General features: G+C 36.8%; 3 protein-coding genes across 8 annotated transcripts in view; 2 read left to right on the top strand and 1 right to left on the bottom strand.

The window, feature by feature from the left end:
* The window catches only part of LOC100142047 (inaD-like protein), a 69,717-nt gene extending 61,510 nt beyond the window's left edge, over positions 1-8,207 (top strand). For 2 of the 6 annotated variants that reach the window (XM_015981810.2, XM_015981809.2), the window contains 8 exons: positions 221-280; positions 3,741-3,842; positions 3,902-3,973; positions 4,238-4,418; positions 6,817-6,938; positions 6,990-7,145; positions 7,192-7,329; positions 7,381-8,207. In XM_015981810.2, coding sequence (XP_015837296.2) covers positions 221-280; positions 3,741-3,842; positions 3,902-3,973; positions 4,238-4,418; positions 6,817-6,938; positions 6,990-7,145; positions 7,192-7,329; positions 7,381-7,554 — 1,005 coding nt within the window. In that variant the 3' untranslated portion in view covers positions 7,555-8,207. Of the gene's footprint in view, positions 1-220; positions 281-3,740; positions 3,843-3,890; positions 3,974-4,237; positions 4,419-6,726; positions 6,939-6,989; positions 7,146-7,191; positions 7,330-7,380 lie in introns of those variants that run through there. The other 4 variants (XM_015981811.2, XM_015981812.2, XM_064355732.1 and 1 more) reach the window with 4 other exon arrangements.
* Positions 8,208-8,442: 235 nt separating this feature from the next.
* Positions 8,443-10,044, bottom strand: LOC658517 (tubulin beta chain). The gene is made up of 2 exons (XM_964900.5): positions 9,887-10,044; positions 8,443-9,840 (listed from the first exon to the last, which is right to left on the bottom strand). The coding sequence occupies exons 1-2, from the start codon at positions 9,941-9,943 to the stop codon at positions 8,551-8,553; spliced, it is 1,347 nt and encodes a 448-aa protein (XP_969993.1). The 5' UTR covers positions 9,944-10,044; the 3' UTR covers positions 8,443-8,550.
* Positions 10,045-10,180: 136 nt separating this feature from the next.
* Positions 10,181-22,276, top strand: Gp210 (Glycoprotein 210 kDa). Its single transcript, XM_964972.5, has 15 exons — positions 10,181-10,476; positions 10,526-11,000; positions 11,050-11,190; positions 11,245-11,546; positions 11,671-11,958; positions 12,014-12,845; positions 14,600-15,545; positions 15,596-15,811; positions 15,867-16,196; positions 19,833-20,097; positions 20,150-21,380; positions 21,431-21,598; positions 21,645-21,783; positions 21,834-21,899; positions 21,947-22,276. Exons 1-15 carry the CDS (start codon positions 10,319-10,321, stop codon positions 22,159-22,161), a joined length of 5,772 nt encoding a protein of 1,923 aa, XP_970065.4. The 5' UTR covers positions 10,181-10,318; the 3' UTR covers positions 22,162-22,276.
* Positions 22,277-22,525: the final 249 nt, after the last annotated feature.

Here is a 22,525-nt window from a genome sequence, read left to right as displayed (position 1 = left end):
AATTAACATCGCGAAGGTCATCGCATATAATTTGCGGCGCTATTGCCGCGACGATCGCGTCGATTTTTCAGTTTTTTTCCTTTTCGAAACGATGTTGGCTTGTCATGCATCCGATGTTTTAAATGTTGCAGAATCACTTATTTAAACTGGACAAAGTAAATGATTATTTTTGGCGGCATGTTTTGCTGTGTGTTGTTTGAGGTTTGTTTTGTTTCTGCAGGCCTCCGAGGAGCAGTTTAGCGCTAGCTATCCCAATGTACGAACCGTCGCTATCAAAAAGGTAATGAGTAGTTTATTATCACTCATTTTTCATTCACCGATACACGATTTTTGCTAAATACACTGGCGATCACGCACCACACACTCACTATACATAACAGAAGGTGTGCGTTTTTTTCGGAACGGGCACATGACGCATGGGCGTCGGGGCGAATTGAGCACGCGGATTTTAATAAACGTTCTTTACGAGGTTAATAAAAATTCGAAATTGAACACGAGGACTAATAGTGCTTTTGAAAGAGCGATGGAGTGTGGAGAAACAAATAAAAGGGAAAAAGCAAACCGTTTGAGCTTTGAAAACGAATATGAGCCACTCGACGCTCGCATAATTACGTTAATTCATACAATTTTATGGCGAAATTGTATATTTTACATTATCCAGGATCATAAATTAGAGACCTTTGGAGCAAACGTGGTGATGCTTATGCTACTTAAAAAACAATTTTTTTGAATCGTTTCGTTTTTTCTTTTAATTATGCAGAAATAAATAACTCAGTTTTTTCCAAACAGTGTTTAAATTGGCCCTAATGTGAAATATTTTTTCTCCCTTTTTATATGAAAAATAAGAAAACAACATGGAATGTTTCTTCTATTACAAATATTACAACATTTAAAAAGACTTAAACAATCAAGTTTTTTGTTCTTATCAGATAAATTTGTATTTTGTACTAATTAATAAATAAATATTTATGGAACTGCTGGTTGTTAAAAATAGACTTACATTAAATTTAAAAATAAGTTTGTTATTATCGACTTCAAGTTATCGCCTATATCTAAAGTCAAATGCAAATTTGTTATGAAAAGACAAAACAAATAATTAGGAACTTGTTTTCTCTAGTTTTGGATCTTTAAAAAGTTATAGAGTTATTAAAGTTTACCTTATATTTAACTGAAAACGTACCCTTTATTTATTATTACTTTTCCGATGAAAATACTTTTATGACGAAAGTATTAAGACTAAAGATACGAGAATTTACTACATCTAAGCATTTAAAGACTTTTCAATTAAACAAGAAATTAAGAAAATTAGGGTAAACAAAACAAAAAATAGAACGGAATTATCGAACGGAATAATGCTGTTCTATTTTTTCTTTTATTGTGTGTTCAATTTCTAAGACTTGTTTAATTAATCGCACGTAAAAAATGTGGATTTTTTTAATAGCTGTTTGTGCAACGATTATTTTTTTTCCATTCTATGTAGTTCTACTTTACTACAAAATGATGTAGAACTACAATTCCAATTCCAATTGTAGTTCAGAATGTATCAGATTAATTTCAGAAAGTTTTAAATGTATTTCAGATTAGTCAATTGCATTTCAGAAAAGATACATTGTGTTATACATGAATTTCTGTAATACATTTGATACTTTCTGAAATACAATTGAAATAGGTGTAAACGTGAGATTTTTTATTGAGGCGAAGCAAAGATAAAAAACACATTTTGGCTGAAAAAAATAGTATTATACAGGCTGTTCCGTCTAAACCTCACATTAGAAATATTAAAGGTTCCAATAGATATTCATCTGAAAGTTAGTACTCAGCCATAATCCGGTAAGTTCTGCTCAATGAAAATATTTTTAACACGGCGGCACTTCCGGATATACCGGAAATCGCTATCGACTTTCTTATCTTAAATGGAAAGCTATGTTTTTCACTGCGTTTTTGGATTAGTTGAGTTATTTTATGGGAGTTTTTATCAGCTTTCTCTATAACTAAGTTTAACCGTTTTTGAGATATTTAAGATTTTTTGAAAATTTTTGGATTTGTACCTGTCACTTAAAAAATCGGTAACTCTCTTAGTTTTAAAGGTTTCGAAATCATATTTGGAGAAATGAAAGAGAAAGCCATATCTGTTCTTTAGTGTGTTCAAAATCGGAAAAAAGGTAATAAACCCAAAAGTTTGGACAACTTCAAGTATCCATAACTTAATTTTTTCAGATGGAATGTCCCAATTTTTATTTTACTAGATGGAGGTGGATTGTTTTCTGCATCTATCTGTATTAGCATTTCCTACACCATTCTGTGATAATTTCCAAGGACAAATTTCTGTTCAAAATTGTGTTATCCATTCCGTGAAAACAAAATAAATTCATTGAATGTTGGTTTGAAAAACTTTAATTTTTCACATTTTTTTTGTCTTTTCCATGGCAACGTATGCAAAAGACCTATGGTTAATGAATTTCTCAATCCCAACAAAAAGTTATTGTAACTTGAAAACTATTAAACGTCATAAAATTCATAAGTATAGGAAATGTTAATGCAGAATTAAATTCTTTGTCATTTATTGAAATAAAACTTGAAAAAAATGAGTTATGAGTGCTTAAAGTTCTACAAACTTAACTTTACAAAAATAGGATTTGTTACCTTTTTTTAGAAATGTGAAAGCAACAAGGAAAAGACTTAGGGCTTTCTCTTTCAAATTAGCTGAAAAATATTTTCAAAATTTTAAAAATGGCAGAGTTATCGATTTTAGAACTGAAAGGTGCGAATCCAAAAAAAAATTAAAAACAGTAAATATTTCGTAAACGGTTAAATTTAGGTAAGGACAGCTTATGAAAACTATCTCAAAATAACTCTAGTAATCCAAAAACGCATTAAAAAATATAGCTTCCCATTTAAAATAAGGCAGTTGATAGCGATTTCTGGAATAATCGGAAGAGTCGCATCTTGAAATTTTTTTATTGAGCAGGACCTAAGAGATTATGGTTGTATACAAATTTTCAGATAAATTTATTATTAGAACTTTCAATACATCTTATGTGGGGTTTAGACGGAACAGCCTGTATGGGTCAGTTCACTAGGGTTTGCGTGTGGCTCGGTACTTTAAACAATTTTTGCAAAAGTGTGGTAAATATAATTATATAATATAGTTTTTCGGCATAGTATAATCTTCTTATAGACTCTAATACTATTTGTTACACACTTCTGACTGAATTTTTAATCATCGTAGCAGGAATATTGTATAACAAACGGAGGAAGCTTAACCCACACGCAAACCAAAGTGGCGAGTTGAAGTTGAAGCATTGGGTTTATTTGGAACTCATTGGTTGAACACATTTTTTTTTTAAATTGGGTGAAGAATATATTGAAAATTTGAAATCTTACACTTTTCCACACTCAAATAAATATTGAAAAGTTAGAGAATTCCTCATTGAAATGTACAAAAATAATTGTTTATTGCTTCCACTTATACAGAAGTTTGCAAAACCGCATTTTTTGGGTCCTAATTGATTACAACGAACAAAGACTTCAACTAAAAATGCCTGTAGGGCAGAGAAGGCGACTTTTTTGCTGTCTTTTTTTCCGAATATTGGGAAGAAATCGAGTTAATTTTCCGAAAGTAAAGGCGCCGATTGTTTAAAATTTGCAAATAATTTTGCGTGCCCATGCGTCCGATCAGTCGTCATTGCATCATCCCGAGTGTCTTCTCGACCGATGTGTGTTTTCTCTGTTGTGTATAGGGCAACCAGAGCTTAGGTATAATGATAATAGAAGGCAAGCATGCGGAAGTGGGCCAAGGTATATTCATCTCGGACATCCAAGAGGGCAGTTCAGCCGAAAAGGTAACCGATTAGCTTCATTTCCGCTTGTTATTCTTTCTTTACTTAAAGCTGTGTTTAAGGCCGGCCTAGAAATCGGCGAAATGATCCTGGCCGTTAATAAAGACTCCCTAGTCGGCTCCAATTACGACACCGTAAGTACGGCTTTCCGCTTTTTTCGATGTCCCCTCGCCCCTCTCGCAATTTTTATTTTAATCCACAATACACCGTTGTGTTAGTTCATTAAATAATCTAACGTTTACATGATAAAAGCATCCAGATAACACCTCCACATATGCCAAACAATGTAAACTCGGTGTACTATCCCGTGTTTAAATATTTTTATAGAATGTTTAAGGTGAGATCGCTTTTTCCGCGTGCGCCGCCCGCGCGGACTCTAGCCTTTTGTGACTTTGCAGGCCGCCAACTTGCTGAAGAGGACCGAGGGTTTGGTGAACCTCGTCGTGTCCAATCCGGGGAAAAAAGATTCGGCGGTAACGCAAGCCAACGCCGTTGACAACACCAAACAAAACGCCGTTTCCAAACCCACTCTTAAACCTTCTTCCGGGCCCCCGTCGAGACCCAGCACGCCAGTACCTGGTGAGTTTGACTCTGAAAGTAATTAAGTCATTCGCTTATCTTGTTTCGCAACAACACATTTTTTCCGTCTCCTTATGAAAGTAAATTTTCTTTGATAATGGAAATTGCATAATGGTGCATAACATGATTGGATTACAGTATCGTGTAATTTGCTTTAGTGCACATCAAGCAAATTACCGACTCTTTCTTGTTTTAGCGAATTTAGGTTTCTATTACACTTAATCGGAATTTACCAATTTCTCGTTTTGTGATAAAACATTCCAGTTTTGAAAATTTATCTCTGGTTCGAAATTCTGAAATTTTATGATGATTTTTCGTGCTAAGAATACTCTCTTGTATTTTCAAGGAGCATATTCGATAACCTTCCCGATTGAAAAGTTTCTGTCTCCCTCGAGGGCTTGAAACATATTACATCAAAATTGTGCTCACTTACAAGAACCGCTTCTTTGTTTTCGCCGATCTGTTAAATTAAGAAAAGTTAAACTAAATAAAATTATATTCGTCTCAAGCAAGACTAAAGCAATTATGGTTCCGGAGTTCCAAGAATGACAGCTCGAACTAGTCTTTCAACAACTGCAAGAAAAATATCAATAGTTCAGTATAAGTGTCCAAATATTTACGTTTTCTAAAAACTAGACAAAACTGAAATAAACGCGGTTTTTATTGAAAAAATATTCAAGTTATGAATTGTTTAATGAAAAGATCCACGAGTTTTTGAGTATCGACTAGAAAGTTTAATAAATCTAGCAAATATTATGACTTTTCAGATATTTTAAGGCCGATTGAAGTTAAAAATAAATACTTCGTGAATTTATTTTTAATACTGTTGAGACACTAAGAAGAAAAGGCTTTTGAGTGATGGTATTCGTTTAGCTGCCACAGTTGTTTTACTGAGTTGACAGACTTTTGTAAAAGCTTCGGAAGTTTTCACATCTCGAAGAAAAGACTGGTGGCCAGAAGTCTCAATAGTAAAAAATACGTAATATAATGAAAAACAGACTTAAGAAAGTCCCCAATACTCTTTTTAAGTTTACTTAATACAGTGGGGTCGGGTTATAACGAACCCGCTTATAACGTGCTGTTTTTGAAGCATCAAAAATCTTTCCATAAGTTCGTGAACTCGCTTATAACGAACTTCCGGATCTAACGAACATTTCACCGAATTTTAAGAAATAGTTAGGGACTGAAAACATTTTAACCGGTGAAAACATGTTTTTAAGCCTAATTACAGTGTGAATTTGGTAGTTGTGCAAATATTTTATGATAGTAGAGCTTAAAAAAGTCAAAATCAATCAACTACTTTATCCAAACTTTTATTACCTTTACTACTTTTTGAGATATAGGTGTTGCAACAACTTCAGAGGAAATGGCATCTTTTCCAAAAAAATCATTTTTGTTTTCTGAGTTATTTTTTGTGGATATTTCTGCTAATTTTAACCCAATGTGATAGATTTTGAAGAACTAAACTCAGAAATCAGATTTATTTAGTTGGTGCCAAATTTATTCGCCGTCCAAAACTCTCTATATTTCAAAAACTATAAATATTTGGATAAAGTAAGTTGAGTTATTTTCCACTATTTTTACTTTTGAACTTTACTATCACCCCCTAACAATATTTGCACAACAATATAGTTCACTGAGTGTGCATATTACTATTTGGCAAAGGATTCATTTTTTTACAGTAGATACTCATTTATTTCGTTTTATTTCACATGTAAAGTAAAAATAACTGCTAAAAAGACACTTTTTCTGAGTTCGTTATAACCGGACACTACTGTGGTAATACATATTACGACTGGTCTATGTTATTGGCAAGGAAGTTATTTTTGTGAACCCTCAAATATTAGATTAAACAACTTGAATAACATACGAGGAATAATATCTAATGTGAAATACCTAGAATATTTTTAGTCTGAAAAAATCAGTGTAATTGGTATTAACAGAAGGGCGATTTTATTTTCCCACAGTCAACATAATTTTTTCATGCCTAGTTGGGTAGCCGAATTTTTTTATAATACCATTCATTAATCTCAATTTCCTGATTTGCATGCAATTTTTATGCACCGTCAGGAACAAGTGATTGACCCAAATAAAAATTCCACATTTTATTTCGACCCTAAAGTAAATTATGAGCAAACTTAGCCGCTTTGATAAAAACACTGTAGAGGAAACCGCCATAAAAAATTAATTACTTCATTTACACAAAGTTGAGATTTTCATTTTTTTCCCGCGTAAGCCCTAATCTGACTCGATGATTAGCTAAAAATGCCGTTATCTGCGATATTTTTTGATGTAATAATAACGATAGCAGCAAATGTTCGAATCCGGTGAGTGAACTGGCATCATGCACCACCTCAATTTAGGAATTTTCAACCAATTTGGTGAATTTTGTGTTCAGAACCCGCCGTAGATCTCACGACATGTCCGATAACGCCGGGAAAAGACGTCGCGATCGAAATCCCAACGGACAACAAAGGCTTGGGCGTATTCTTCGTAGGCGGCAAAGACACCGCGATGCCGGTAAGTCCCTCGGGAACCCCCGACCGTTCACATCACACGGCGTCTTTTCAGAACGGAATCGTGATCGTGGAAGTGTATCCTGGCGGAGCGGCCGACAGGGATAGCCGCCTCCAAGCCGGCGACCAGATCCTGGAGGTCAACGGGACCCAACTCAAGGACGTAACACACACCACCGCCGCTCAGGCGCTGAGACAAACACTGCCAAAGGTGAAGCTCATCTCGAAAATAATAGCGCTTTGACTGTGTTTTTCAGATGAAGCTGGTCGTCTATCGACCGGAGAGGGTCGACTTCACCAAGCTGGACGTGGAGCTGACCAAGAAGCCCGGCAAGGGCATGGGGCTGAGCGTCATAGCCCGGAAATCCGGGAAGGGCGTCTACATCGGCGACATTGTAAGTATGCGTGAGAGGCACCCGCTTTGGATTAATTCGAGGCGAGTTTAGATAAATGGAGGGACCGCCGACGTGGACGGGAGGATAATGAAAGGGGACCTATTAGTGTCTGTGAACGGGCAAAGTGTCGAAAATTCGTCACGTGATGAAGCCGGGGCCATTCTTAAGACTGTCACGGGCAGAGTTTCACTCAAATTACACAGATATAAAACGGTCGCGAGATAATTCCACGGACTGTTTATAGTGTGCTAAGCCAAATTTTTCAAGTTGATATTATTTCCATCGAGAGGTGTCTTTGCCAAAAATTCGATTGCGTTTGCATTTAACGGTTTATTGTCGCATTTAATTCGATGATATCTGTGTATTATTAACATTCATCTAGTCACTTAAGTTATTCGGTACTTAATTTATTATCTAAGTATATCTATTTTGTAAAAATAGTATACCTGCTTCGATTGTGATAAAAACTAAAAATTTAGAAAAATAAATTATATTTAACTAAGTCATTTATGGAAGATTTTTAGGGTAATATGTCGAGTTCCAATGTATTTTTCAAGGACTTTTTGTTATCCAGAAAATCGTAGGATCAAGTATTTCATTAAAATCGCGTAAAAGTAATATTTATATAGATGATTACAATAAAGAGATGTGCATGTATTTATCAGTTTAGAACGCATTACTATTTTTTAGGTATATTCATTAGTTCGTTATATAAATTTTAAAAGAAATTAAATAATGTATTGAACAGACTGTAATAATTTGTAAATACTGTATTGTCTTGAAAAAGTTCACTACTTGTACTAAATCTAGAACTATTTTGTAAATAGGGTTATGCAATGGTGCATGCTGGAATTTTAATAAAATTCACTTTATCTCTTGCTAAATCTTTTCATTATTACCTGAACTTGCATAATTCAAAACCAAAAGCCAGGAATTCAACCAAACGTACATCTCATCGATTGTTGTTCGTTATAACTTTATTTATGCAACAACCCGCAAATATCAAAAACCCAATGCTTTTTCATTTGGAGTAGTAATTAAGTTCCTTATTTATTCTAGAGAGGAAAACCAGTTTGATGCCCACGAAATTTAATTTAGAATTTATAAGTGTAGTTAATTGAAAAATTTGTTGAAAAATTTACTATCTATTACAAAAAAATACAATATAACATCATAAATCGGTCCAATACACCGTTCAACTTGCAAATTTTCAAAAATCGGTTAATTTTCTCCTTCGTTGTCGCCTTCTTCTTCCTCGTCAAATTCTCCTTCCTCTTCGGCGGTGGCGTCTTGGTACTGTTGGTACTCCGCAACTAAATCATTCATGTTGCTCTCAGCCTCAGTAAATTCCATTTCGTCCATGCCTTCGCCAGTGTACCAATGCAAAAATGCCTTTCTTCTAAACATTGCGGTGAACTGTTCCGAAATCCTCTTAAACAATTCTTGAATACATGTAGAATTTCCAATAAAAGTCGACGACATTTTTAAGCCGCGAGGGGGAATGTCACACACAGCGGTCTTGACGTTGTTGGGGATCCACTCGACAAAGTAGCTGCTGTTCTTGTTCTGGATATTGAGCATCTGCTCGTCCACCTCCTTCATGGACATTCTTCCTCTGAAGATGGCGGCCACGGTTAAGTAGCGCCCATGTCTGGGGTCGCAAGCGGCCATCATGTTCTTAGCGTCGAACATCTGCATGACCAACTCGGGGACGGTTAAAGCCCGATATTGCTGGCTCCCTCTGGAAGTCAAGGGGGCAAAGCCCGGCATAAAGAAGTGGAGTCGGGGGAACGGCACCATATTCACGGCCAATTTCCTCAAATCTGAGTTCAGCTGCCCCGGGAAGCGGAGACAAGTGGTGACCCCAGACATGGTTGCCGACACCAGGTGGTTCAAATCCCCATAGGTGGGGGTCGTGAGTTTGAGAGTCCTGAAGCAGATGTCGTAGAGAGCCTCATTGTCGATGCAGTACGTCTCGTCTGTGTTTTCTACGAGCTGATGTACGGAGAGGGTGGCATTGTAGGGCTCCACGACAGTGTCGGAGACCTTCGGGGACGGCACTACGGAGAAGGTGTTCATGATGCGATCGGGGTACTCCTCTCTGATTTTCGAAATTAGGAGAGTGCCCAGCCCCGAGCCGGTGCCCCCTCCCAGCGAGTGGGTCAGCTGGAAGCCCTGCATGCAGTCGCAGCCCTCGGCTTCCTTGCGCACCACGTCCAGCACCGAGTCCACCAGCTCGGCCCCTTCGGTGTAGTGGCCCTTGGCCCAGTTGTTCCCGGCCCCGGACTGGCCGAAAACGAAGTTGTCCGGCCGGAAAATCTGGCCGAAGGGACCGGACCTGACCGAGTCCATGGTGCCGGGCTCCAGGTCTACGAGGATGGCGCGAGGGACATATTTCCCGCCGGTCGCCTCATTGTAGTAGACGTTGATTCGCTCCAGCTGGAGGTCCGAATCCCCGTGGTATGTCCCCGTAGGGTCGATTCCATGCTCATCTGAGATCACTTCCCAAAACTGAAAACAAATACTCACTGCTCGAGTGGATTTTTCGCGCGCTTACCTTTGCTCCTATTTGATTGCCGCATTGACCTGCTTGTATGTGGACTATTTCTCGCATTTTACTTTAACGTTAAACAAATTTATTAAAGAAATACCGAAAATTGGAGTAAACAAACTCGTAACCATGTAGCAGATGTTGTTTCAAAACTGCCGCCTCTTTCGGAATTTTAAATTCGCGTCGATGGTAAAGCAAAGCGCTACGTTACCGACAACTAATTACAACAAAAATAAGCGTCCAGTTTACGTCCAGAACCCACAAGTGCATACATTTTGGGCCTAAAATCTCAAACAAACTTATTTGCCCTTTAGAAAAGTCTTGAAAACTTAAATTTCCATTGTTTACATTTAAATTCGCACAGTGGCGCCCTCTGCCCCCGCAAATGTTTTTAACCTAAAAAATGTTTTGAATCCATGCATCGGTTTTTCGTAAATTATGGCCGGTGCAAAAATTATTACATGTATATTTTACACACTATTCATAGCAAGTGCCTTTTCGTCAAAATTGAACGTGCCGAGAGTCCTACTTCCCATTTTCAATGACTTTTCTATGAAATTTCTGCTGGAAGCCAACGATGGCGGTTGTTACAAATGGTGAGTTTTGAAGCCTTTTCGTTTTTGGCCCTCATTTCCGGCCTTTCAGGAGCACGACTCGCAATGATATCATCAAATTAACAATGCTTGACGAAAATCTTGACTTACATTGCTCCATAAAGGCCGAAGTTCAAACTGTGACCAAAGAGCCGGTCAGGAACCTCGCTGTGGTTCTTGCCGAGGATGTTCAAACCGACCAAATACTAAAATGCGACGTTGTGGTCGACGCTATAAGTTCCTTATCAATTACGACAACGACAAGGGAGCTTTTTATGGAAGAAGTTCCCGAGGCGTTCCAAGTAAATGCTTATGACGCACAAGGCAACGAGTTTTCCTCCCTGGAAGGGGTGGAATTTGACTGGAAGATCATCACACTTGGCAGCAAAAAGGAAGCAGTGGTTGTGAGATACCTGCCGTTTAAAGACTCCCCCTATGAGTCACTACCTCACATCCAGAAACTCGAAGATGACAATAGAAAAGGCTCAGTTATTTTACTTGAAGGCGTGAAAACGGGCTCAGCTAAAGTAAATAATTTACTAACAAGTTGGACTTTAAATTAATTATTTTACAAAGGTTTCAGTACGTCTTCCGTATTCGGAATACAAAGAAGTTCCAAGTATTGAAGTCGTTTTGACCGTCATTGCTAATTTGTTGCTAGTTCCGAGTGAGGCTTACATGATGGAGGGAGATGTGATCTCATTTAAATTATACTATGCAAGTATTTCATCTTAGCAAAAATAGAATAAAACCAATTGAAAGTTTTAATAGATGCATAATGGTAAAATGGATGAGTTGCAAATACCGGACGCCCAATATTTCCTCGAATCTGAAGATGAGAGTGTTGTTAAAAGTGATAAATCTTCAAGGGAAGTTACTGCCAGGGCGTTGGGTAAATGTCACGTGATGTTGCGCAGCTCCAATAGGCTGGATGATGACCCAGCCTTAAAGCTTCCAGTGGCTGTGATAACTGTAGTACAGCCCAGTTACATTGTTTTGACCCTTTTACCTCACAAAAACTGGGCAATTTTGGTCGGAGACCAGCATGAGATTATCGCTGAGGTGTACAGCAGGTAATTAATAAAATATAAATTTTATCAAATAAAACAAACAATTTATGAATCATAATGAACAATAAATTAATACGTCTTTGTTTATTAAAATTTGAAATACAATTCAAGTTTATTACATTTTTAGCTCTGATAACAAGCTCTATCTCGGTTCGGGTGTGCAAATCCAAACCCAGGTGGGCGAAGCCTTTCACGTGGAAGAGCGTTCGCAGAATGGCAGCTGGATTAGCGGGTGGGGCCTTAAAGAAAGCCGAGCCATAGTTTCGGCTAAATTAGAGGCGGTGATCCATCCCACATTGGGCAAATTTACCCTGGATACACCCATAATATCGCAAGGCGAGCTCTACATCTACCCCCGAATAACTATATCTCCTGCCGAGGTTGTCTTACCATGGGACACCCAAATAAAACCCAAGTATGTCGTAATCGCACTTGGTACAATTTTATTTTTAATTAATGTCTTTGAGTAGATATGACATCGACTTGGTGGCTAAAGGGGGCGACGGCCGCTTTTTGTGGTCAAGCACGGACCATTCCATTGGTATAGTGTCTCAAACGGGTCACGTGCGTACTCTCACCCAGGGCTATTTTTCCGTATCGGCTGCTATGACCCGCAACCACCACAACCGTCAATACGCCAAATTTTCAATCCTTCCACCTGTTCGTCTCGAAATTGTTGAGTTTATAATGGAAGCGGAGATTTTCCAACCGATTTACCTCCACATTGCTCTCTATGCCCCCAAAACGAGCAACGATAATACCACTCAAACCTTTATCCCTTTCACGCAGTGTCAAGACCTTCCGTTCCAAGTAAAACAAACCGATAATAAATTTATTTACAACAAAACAGCATCAATCCCTCCTGTGGGTATCTCCTGCGGGAATATAGCAATGATTGGTACTGCCGTTGGTACAAGCAAAGTTACAGTGACGTATTATCAGGACGGTTTAATTTTGGAAGATTCGGTCACGATAAACGCGTATTACCCTCTGAAATTGATTTCACCGAGTCCTAAACATCAAGTGGTTTTGGCGGTGGGCAGTGCTATACATTTGGTGTTTTCGGGGGGACCTAGGCCACAGATTGGGAGACAGAGTGATCATCAAAGGATTGTAATTGTGGAGAATGAAGCCACTGTGCAGGCGGAGGATGTGACCGATTCGAATCAACTGCCGTTGGAGGATATTACGGCCGTTTGGGTCTTGTGTAGGAAGTTGGGTGAGACCAATGTTAAGTTGACGATCAGCAATACGCCCTCGTTGCCCAATTGCAAGAGTCATGGGAGTACAGTGACGACAAAGGTAAGCGAGAGAATTTTTTTTAGAAACAATTTTGTAAATTTAAGAAATAAAATAAATTATTTAATAATAAATAAATACTTTTAGTTACGAAAAACAACTTTTGATAGTGCAAAATTAGGCACTTGTCTTTCACAATTTTTAAAAACTGACAATAAATTTATTTACAACTCGTCAATTAATAACACACTTTACTTTGCGAGACCTATCCATTGGCACTACCGTCACCCACACACTAATTACTTGAAAATTTCAAAATAGCGTTCTACTAAGTTAGGTCTGAACTAATGAACGTTTGCCCTAAGTTTTGAAAATCTTAATCAGTAAAATGGTGAATTTAATTTTCTTTATAAAGTTTTGAGACTTACGTTCGCCACATTAGTAAGTGGAAAACTGAATAAAACTAAACGGCACCTGAATAATTGTGTAAGAATATGGTTAGATTATCATTCACAAAAAATTTAATCTATTGAAATAACCATTTGTTGCAAAGAGTTTGTCTGATTGATTTTGTTACATCACTTATGTTTTTTTGGTACTTAAAATATACAGAGAGGTGCATTTTTCATGTTCATAGCTCCCTATAGGGCATTTCAGAAACACATTTTCAAGTTCATTTTTTCAGAAAATGGATCGAAATGGCAACCCGCTAGCGGGTTTTAAATTAAAAGTTTAGTTACTTAACAAGTCCAAACCTCTTGATTTATTAACTTATTATTTGTTAATTACGTTTAGAATTTTCCCTTTTACGGTGTTTTTTGAACATTGTTTCCCTCTAACAGTGAGTGTTAAAGAGAAAATGAAATACTTTTGGCCCTGTAGTGGACTCTTAGGAATAAAGTGGCTTTTGTTCTAAGATAAAATTGTCATTCATTAACTCGTAAAACTCTTGAAACGAACTAGCTGTACTATTGTCGTGGAGCACGTACTCAAAAACGGATTCGTTTACTATTTGCTAACTTGTTCTAAAGCAAAATTGTCTGCTGAATTCGTTACCGAAATTAGTTTTTCGATTTGGAATTGCCTTCATCATGAAAAAGAAATGAAATTTTTTAAAAACTTAAAATTGGTCAAATTTTCGTTTACATCGTCATATCTTCCTTCTGGATAACGCTAGAAACATTTTTTTGCAAAAGATTGCTCAGTGAATACAGTTTTTAACGTAGCTATTAGCTTCATTTCATTTCGATTATGTATAAGTCTATCTTTTAAGATAAAAAAATTCTCGCATTTCGAAAATTTCATTACACAAATATGAAACGTTGAAATTTTCTTAGTTTTCTCTTGTCAAAAGTAAAACTTGTTTCTATTTGTTAGAATCCACATTCATTGAGGAGTCTTTTGCCAAAAATTGAAGTTTCTAGCTTTATCCGGAAGGAAGAAATGACAATGTAAACACAAAATTTGACCAATTTTAAGTTTTTCAAATTTCCCCCGAAACGTCTTTTTCGTCATGAATGCAATTTCAAATAGAAAATCGAACTTGTGATTCGAAGTCAGCAGAAAATTTTGCATAAAAAACCCTTAATACGAATATTTATATTTATTTTAACCCGAACCAACAAATAAATTATTAATTATTGAGGGCTGCTGATGGGCCCTCTCCTGGCCAGTTGAGTACGTGAAATATGTGTGACGGCAAATGACGGCCACTTAATTTGGAAACAGAGGAATTTTTCCCCTTAATATTGTATTGATTACACTGTAAAGATTTGTTTTTATCTTACTAACGTTTTTTTTTTCATATTAATTTTTAGGTAATTTGCGGTAAACCCCGCCGCCTCCACATCCAGCCGGAAGTCAAAGTCAACGATGCGAAGGCATGTCCCATGGACCTCAGTGCCGACCGCGTTGTAGTACCCAACAACCAAGATATTGAACTCGAAGTGGTCGTCATCGACGAACTTGGCCGTGTCTTCCTAAACACCAGTAGTCTTCTCTTCACATGGGAGTCGCGTCCGGCTGGCGAAGTTAAATTCCAAAGCATCGACAGCACAATCACCAAACACGAAATGTTCGGCTCCGTTCCACTGGTCAACAAAACGCTCCAAATTATCCGTCCCTATATCGACTCCGGGCTGTTGGAAGTCACCGGAACCGTCAAGGGCTACAAGATGAGTGTCTTAAAAGCCTATCACATCACACCGGAATGGCCGGAATTTTTGAGTGGGGAGGAGCGATCGGCCGATCATCCTGCGATAACAGCGACTGTGGGGCTGTTTTTGGTGGACGATACAGTTGTGACACCTAATGTAACAATTATTTTCAATCAACCGAACGTCAAGAAGGAAATAGCAGTGATGCATGGGTCGGGCTATATCGAATTATCGTTAAGTAATGACGAAATCGCAACGGTGAATTACGTCGAAGGGACGAGACTTATCGAAATTGTCCCAGTGGTGTCAGGAGAAATGACAATACAAGTGGTGGACTTGTGTCTAGTCGCAAACCCGATTTTCATCTACGTTAAAGTGGTTTCCTTGGGGAAAATCGAAGTCGAAACCGCCGGGAAAGTCGAGATAAATCACTGTATCCAAGTCGTAGCGAAACTCTACGACGAAACTGATCAATTATTGGACGTGCATGACATGGGGGTTATCGAATTGAGGCATCGGTTCAGCAAAAATATAGCCAACTTGGGGCGCATGCCCCAAAATGCCGACGATCCCTGGCCCTTGGGAGAGGTTCATTTCGTTTTGACTGGTATTTGTCCCTCTTTTTCTCATCATTTTTGTTTTAAATTATTTGTATAGGAGTCGAACTCGGCGATGCCCAGCTGACCTTCACGTTCGACAACAAAGACCAAGTCGTTTCGAGCGAACCGGTCGACATCCAGGTGTTTCCCCCACTGAAGGTGAATCCCCGAAACGGCACTCTTTTGGTGGGGGCTACCATGCAATTGACGCTTCGTGGGGGCCCACAACCCGACACCAGTATCGAATTCGAGCCACACACGAATGGAACCATCAGTAAATTTTGATTGTTTTCTTTAGAAATTGATTTGTAACGAATGAATTTTTCCAGCCGTTAGTGACGTGGGTATTGTTGTTGGGAAAAATTTGGGATTTACCAAAATCACAGTTCGCTCGATTGGAGTACATCCAAAAACAGGCGAGAAAATTATTTACGCCGAAGATACAATCGATGTTAATATTGTTAAAATCAGTGGAGTGAAGATAGGAGCGCCTTTGACGAAGTTTAAGAGTGGGGGGACGATTCCGGTTTGGGTTACTGGAATTCCGGAAACGATTTCGCCCTTGATTTTATCGAGTTTTGAAGATTCGGCTTTGACGTACGACTGGTATTTTAATGATTTTGATGTGACGACGCTTGTGGGAGTTTTTTCAACTGTGGGTGAGTTTTTATGAATTGAAAAAATTGAAGCAAAATAGTATATTAAAAAACAAGTTTTATAAGGGTTCATTTGGCGCACGAATCCCAAGTTAAAAAACGCGCCGTAGACTATTAATATTATTAATAGTCTTCATAATTGTAAAACTAATGGTACTTTTCATTTTTTTATATTCGCAAAAATAAAACAGTTAATAAGAACCCAAAGTTAAAATTAACGTTTTCAAAATTCCTTCGCTTTTCCTCAACTTTTTCCATTTATCTATTGCACTCCGAGATGTTTTATGAATGTTTAATAAACTATTAGCCCTAAGTAAAATAAATAAAATTTAGAAATTTCACGCTATAAAACCGTTTAATATCGAAAAAACGAGACCATTACAACTTTAAAAAACAAGAAAATTGTAATTTCGTATCTTTGTAAACTCTAGGTTTATAATCATAAACCGTAACTACTTATTCATCGAATGTACTTCAAAAGCATCGACAAATAAAGAAATTGTATTTTTGTTTATGCAAGTGTCGATATCTTTTATCAGAAGTCGTTTATAGAACACTTATTTTTTTTACATATTTTTTTGCACAAAACATTTTGCAAGCATCGCTTGTTTTAGAATGACACTAGAAATCATAAAAATTTCCATTAATTAATATTTTTAATTTTTTTAAATAAAATTATATTTTATATTATTATTATAAATATGTATTCCTTATTAATTAATATTTATTGTTTATAAGAAATCGTAGAAAAATTCTGAAAAAATTCGACGGTATACAAAAAAATAAAGTATATATTTAATAGCAAATGATTTTTGTGATTATTAAAATATATTATTACTAGTTATTAGTGACTCATTACAGTATCTACTTAAACAAATTAGTTCAGTCATCAGTCATCACTCATCACAAACAACACTTTCTTTCAATATTTATTTCTTTTAAGTCAATAAAATTATCCAGAGGTCTCAACACAATACCGAAAGGAACAATAGTGTGTAAATCAGGCTTAAAGCGGGACCGCTGTTATACCGACAGACAAAAAAGCTTTTATTTTTGTTATTTTTAAAGCTATCGAATTTTTTTTGTGTTTAATTTCTTGATTTGAGTATTATTATGCTGATAATAAATAATATTTTGAAAAATTAGATACTATCTCAACATCAAGATTGTGTCTTTGTGTTTAAAAAAAAAACAGTTTAAATTTACGCATTTATGTACCAATGTCAATGTCAAATATTGATCTCCAACCAGGGTTAGTCAAGCGGCATAGGAGAAACGGTTTATTAAATCATACTATCAACATGCGGCGCCACGTGCGTTATCTATGCAGATTTCTGTAAATTTGGGGTACGTGGCACGGTCGTTAATAGAAACTACTTATGCCATCTTTTGGTAGTGTGATTTCAAATTAAATCCACGAATTTATCCAAAAATCCAAAATATTAAGCAACCTTTGGCGCGCAATGTCACATGCACACCACATTCAAAGGTGTCAAAAAGTTTTTTCAATTTTAAATGTTTCAATTTCCAATTTGAATTATTCTGCTACGTGTTGTGTACGTGGTTTTCTCTTTTTATTCTTATTTGAATTCGTTTGTTGGTGTTATCTACTCCTAAAGTATTCTCAAAAACATTTAAGTTTTGAACTTTCGAAGGCTAAAATTTGGTAAGTCGGGATTTTTTTGCCACCAAAAATACTATGTAATACATATCTCCAGCTATGGTGTGGACCTATTATACACTTAAAAGGCAACCTACAACGTTTATTAAACAACTTCTGGCTGGCTGGAACACATGATTCTGGAAACAGTGCATCTCTTTACTTGTGAGAGCTATCCAGAAACAAATCGACTTGGGCACCAAAAATAACTTCGAGAATTTAAACCAAATTTCATTTTTTGAGTGGACATCTATGATGGACACCGTTTAAGACTTCTACCTTGCACATAGTGTCTTTTATTTAATACACGCGTTCATTCATTCATTTGTACAAAAACCACAAAAACGTATCTTGAACTCCCTCCTTTTTAACGTTAAGTTTCAAGACTGGTGAATCCACCAAAGTGGAGTCCTTACATTAAAATCAGAAAAACCTCTTACTCATAATAAGTTCATATAAGTAAATTTGTTGTAAAGTCATCTATGTGAGTCTACAACCAACACGAAAACATACAAGAAATGTTTGCACAAACTATTAAAAGCACTACTTTTCTGTAAAAATTGAATTGGGCACATGTCTAAAACTCCATTGGTACCTTATTAGAGTCCGTATTTACTTATTTAGTTCTTTAATTTTTTTCCAAGTTTCAAAATAATGTTAAATAACCGGTTTTTGAGGGTGAGGAAGTCGCCAAATTATTATGTGGAAGCCAAACACGACATTTATTTCTTATAATTGATGTTTTCATAATTTGTGAAACGTTAATTCATTAATAAATTATTTTCATTCAATGTATTTATTTTTTCTTTATATTTATAATACTAACAAAATTTTGCAATTAAACACATTTAACCGATTTTCAATAAAATCGGTTATGTGTGTTTAAATTGTAAAAAAAATAAAAAAATTAAATTAATTGTATAAATATTAAAATATTTAAATTTGCCGCCAATTTTAGTTCCTCATACTACCAAGATATGGCGCTATTATCGAAATTTTGACGACCAGTGAATTACGTGTTACTTGATTTTCTATAACTACTATATTCTATGTCTCCAACTTAATAAAAGCTTATTTTGTGATGTACTACACCGAAAAAGCTGAAGTTTTGAAGTAATTAATAGAGATAATGATTCATGTGCAAAAATAATAGGTGTAATAATAAAACTAATACATTGTTTTATCTGATTAATATTGTCATAATAGGTGCAAAATTCTTATGCATAATAAATAATCTTAAATCTCCACAAAGCATTTATTTAAAAAAAATTAGGTGAACTTTAAATTCAAAAAAATCTCCGAACGGAAAAATTACTTTTCTGACTCAAATGTTTGAGCCACTGGTTTTCTAAAATAACCGAAAATTATTTTGTAATTAGTAAAAACGACCGAAATTCGTCCTTGGGTTGGGACAAGAACAGGTAGCGAACAAAAGACCCTTCACAGAACCGGCACGAGCAACCCCTTTACTAGCAAAACCAATGAACTAGGGGGATTTTAAGACACAATGTATTCATTGATAATTTGAATACGCTGTTTTATTACATGCCATTTGTTAAATTAGTTGACAAAATAATTAATATATTTTGTAATAACTACCAAACTCCAAAATAAATTTCTAAATTTACTGATAAATAACCCGACTTTTACATCAATCATAATATCTGAAAAACAAAATTAAAAAAAAATCCTTCAACGCATCGGCCTATAAAATATTCTTTCGAATTATCCTGCAAAAACGTAGATCGATTACTTTAAAAATCACCGAGTAAAGTTGATATCAAGATCAACATTTATGCATTTTCTTCCCTTTTTCAAAGGAGTTTACTTTTTTTAAAACATGCCAAAGCATCGGCTGTTGTGTATTAAGAAAGTAAACTTGCTTTCAATATGATAGCGTCTCGAATCATTGGTCGCGGATCCCTTAATATTTCTATTGGCAGTGAAAATACTGAAAAAGCTCATATAATTTTTCATAGGTGTGATTTACAAAACTTGCGACAAAACAATAGTAAGAGTGACGGGTTTGCAACCTGGCAAAACGAAGCTCTACGTGAACGTAACATTCAACGCTGTTGATGCAACTCAACCTACAGTGTACCAGGCATACGTAGATTTGGAAGTTTTTGAACCTTTGATGCTTGTAACCCCCCGACATATGCCAGGGAGGTCACTTTTGATGGCCCGCCATTCAAGCATCCAACTACAAACCAATTTAGAAGGCATTGTTAATATAGAGTACAGGTAATTTGAATTGTGTGGAGTCATAACCGCGGTTTTAATTGTTTTTTACTAGCATTCCTGAATTTCGCCTAACGGGGACCGAAGTAACAGCGATGAACTCGACTCCGGTTGCGACAATAACAGTGACAGAGACTGGTTATTTGCAGTCTTTCGGTACCGTTGGATTTGCCCAACTGTTGATAACTGCAACCGACGAGTTGGGATTGAAGCAAACTCTGACTTATGTTGTTGAAGTCAAGCCGGTGCATTACATGTTATTGACGGTGAAAGCGAACTGGAGAATTCACTTGGACAGTTCTTTGCAAGTGATACCGTTAGGAACTGAGTTCGATTTGGTTGCGAATTTCTACGACATCATCGGGAATAAATTCAACGCTGGGCCTCGCCAGGTTAAAGTGCGGGCTAATCGACTGGATCTTGTTAAAATCAAGCAATACACAAGCAATGCCACTATGACCGTAGCGACGAAAAAGCCCGGTCATACGGTTATCAAGGCTTGGACCGACGGTGTTGACAATACGGCGGACTATGTCAAGATTCATTCGAAAGAAGTGGTCAAACCTGTCGTTGATTTTCTGACAAGTGGCGATATTATGTGTTTGTGGAGTCCAGTCGTGACAAGACATTTGCAAATCGGTTTTTGGTCCAGTAGCGACACTAGCATGATCTCAATTGATGCAACCATTGATTTGGCGTTTGTTATTGGAAATAAGGAAGGAACTGTCTTGCTCACACACTCGTTACAAGCCAACGTTCCGCTGCGAATGCAAGTCTTACCAGTCGCTGAAGTTAAATTATACCCCGACAAGGTCACATTTTTCACAAATGGGGCCGAGGGGATGGTCCAAAGGATCGGCGTTGTGTTAAAAAGCCGGGTGGGGCCAGCCGACAAGAGAAATAATTTGATCCAAGGATGGCTCTGTGATAGGTCTTTCCACCGATATCTAGTCCCGACGCCCTTCAGGTGTTTCGTCCGATTCACCAATGAGAGTGTAGACATCGATGCGAACAGTATCTTCAGCATGAAGAGCAGTTTTAAACCGGAAATAGGTCAATATAATTGTAAAATCATCTCAACGGGGGCTAACACGTCCGATGTCAGTCTCCTAATGACGAATATCACGTTTTGGGTCATTTCCGACGAAGGGGAAATTGAATCGCAACCTTTGGAAATGCCGTTCATTCCTACACCTTACGTACCACCGGAAGTGTATATTGGGGATCAGGGAAATGTCGGCGAGCTTGTTGTCACAGGTCTGGGCTACATTTTGGAGCATATTGTGGTAAGTGCTAGACCGGAAGGAAGTGTGGAAGTTACAAAATGCGACTTTAGGTACAACCAGCCGATAGTAGCATTGTTTATGTAGATAAGGGCCGCTTAATTGATGAAAATCATAAAATGTATCAAGTGCAGCTTGTCGATTATCATCCGAAGTTTGCCGATCAGGAAGATGTCATGGGAATTATTGTTCGGTCACCGCTTACGGATCAAGCGACTCAAGTAATTTCATTTTTCAATTAATTTTTGTTTTACATGTGTTTTACAGGTTATGGTGCGAGTTTCCAATAAATATCGCGACGACACCTGTGCGGGTAAATCCCCGATTTACCGATTTATACAACATTACAAACACGCCATTATTATCGTGATTTCAATGCTCATTATTTTCTGTGTCACTTGTTACGGTAATTATGTCCTTTCTGTGGTGTTTTTTGTCTAATTTTATTTATTGTAGTCTATTCACGATATATGCAACCAATGGTTACTGTCACAGTTAACCCGAACCGATCTCTTCTCAACGGTATTTTGATTGATTTGTTAATGCAGTCGCCTAATTAAGTTTTTTAGCTTCTTATCAGCAACAGCATTACCCGACTGCTTCAACTCCCATGAATATGATGAACAGGACTCAACCCTCAATTCCAAGATTATCTCCAACTTCACCGATTTGTACAAGCAAGTCGAATTGTACCTGCGGTAGGAATCGAGAACCGGTCTATGGTGATGTTAGTTCGTTTACAATGAATAGTCCCGAATTGCGAAGAAACCGAAGATTTTTGTAACTGTGTTCAAATTACGTTTAGTTTTTGTACATAGCAGGGAGTGCCAGTTTGTTTTTTGTATATAATATACAAGTGTACTTATTTTTTTACAAAAATAAATTCATTTTTGACCATATACGTCGAGTCTTTCTGCCCCAACGACATTGAAAAAAATTAGGATGAGGAACTATTAGCTGTTTCAAAACTGTAAAAACGCCAATGTCGCATTTTCTCTCAAAACTAGTTGTTATAAATTATAATACCTAATGTAATTTATACTTTAAATGAGAAATCTAATCATTAATAATTATTTCACAATTTTATCAATATTGTTTAGAAAAACCTTGGCCTTCTTGATGTAGGGTTGACAACGTCGTCTCCATAC

This window comes from Tribolium castaneum, chromosome 3 (assembly GCF_031307605.1).
Source record: "Tribolium castaneum strain GA2 chromosome 3, icTriCast1.1, whole genome shotgun sequence".
Classification (NCBI taxonomy): domain Eukaryota; kingdom Metazoa; phylum Arthropoda; class Insecta; order Coleoptera; family Tenebrionidae; genus Tribolium; species Tribolium castaneum.
Note: the sequence above shows the minus strand (reverse complement) of the source record. Positions and strands in the feature narration are given on the sequence as shown.

Excerpts from the sequence above, each read along its gene's own strand:
- LOC658517 (XM_964900.5), bottom strand. The coding sequence starts at position 9,943 with ATGCGAGAAATAGTCCACATACAAGCAGGTCAATGCGGCAATCAAATA. Across the intron at positions 9,841-9,886 it reads GCAATCAAATAGGAGCAAAG|TTTTGGGAAGTGATCTCAGA; the intron begins GTAAGCGCGCGA and ends ATTTGTTTTCAG.
- Gp210 (XM_964972.5), top strand. The coding sequence starts at position 10,319 with ATGGCCGGTGCAAAAATTATTACATGTATATTTTACACACTATTCATA. Across the intron at positions 11,001-11,049 it reads TGAAAACGGGCTCAGCTAAA|GTTTCAGTACGTCTTCCGTA; the intron begins GTAAATAATTTA and ends TATTTTACAAAG. Across the intron at positions 15,812-15,866 it reads ACACACGAATGGAACCATCA|CCGTTAGTGACGTGGGTATT; the intron begins GTAAATTTTGAT and ends GAATTTTTCCAG.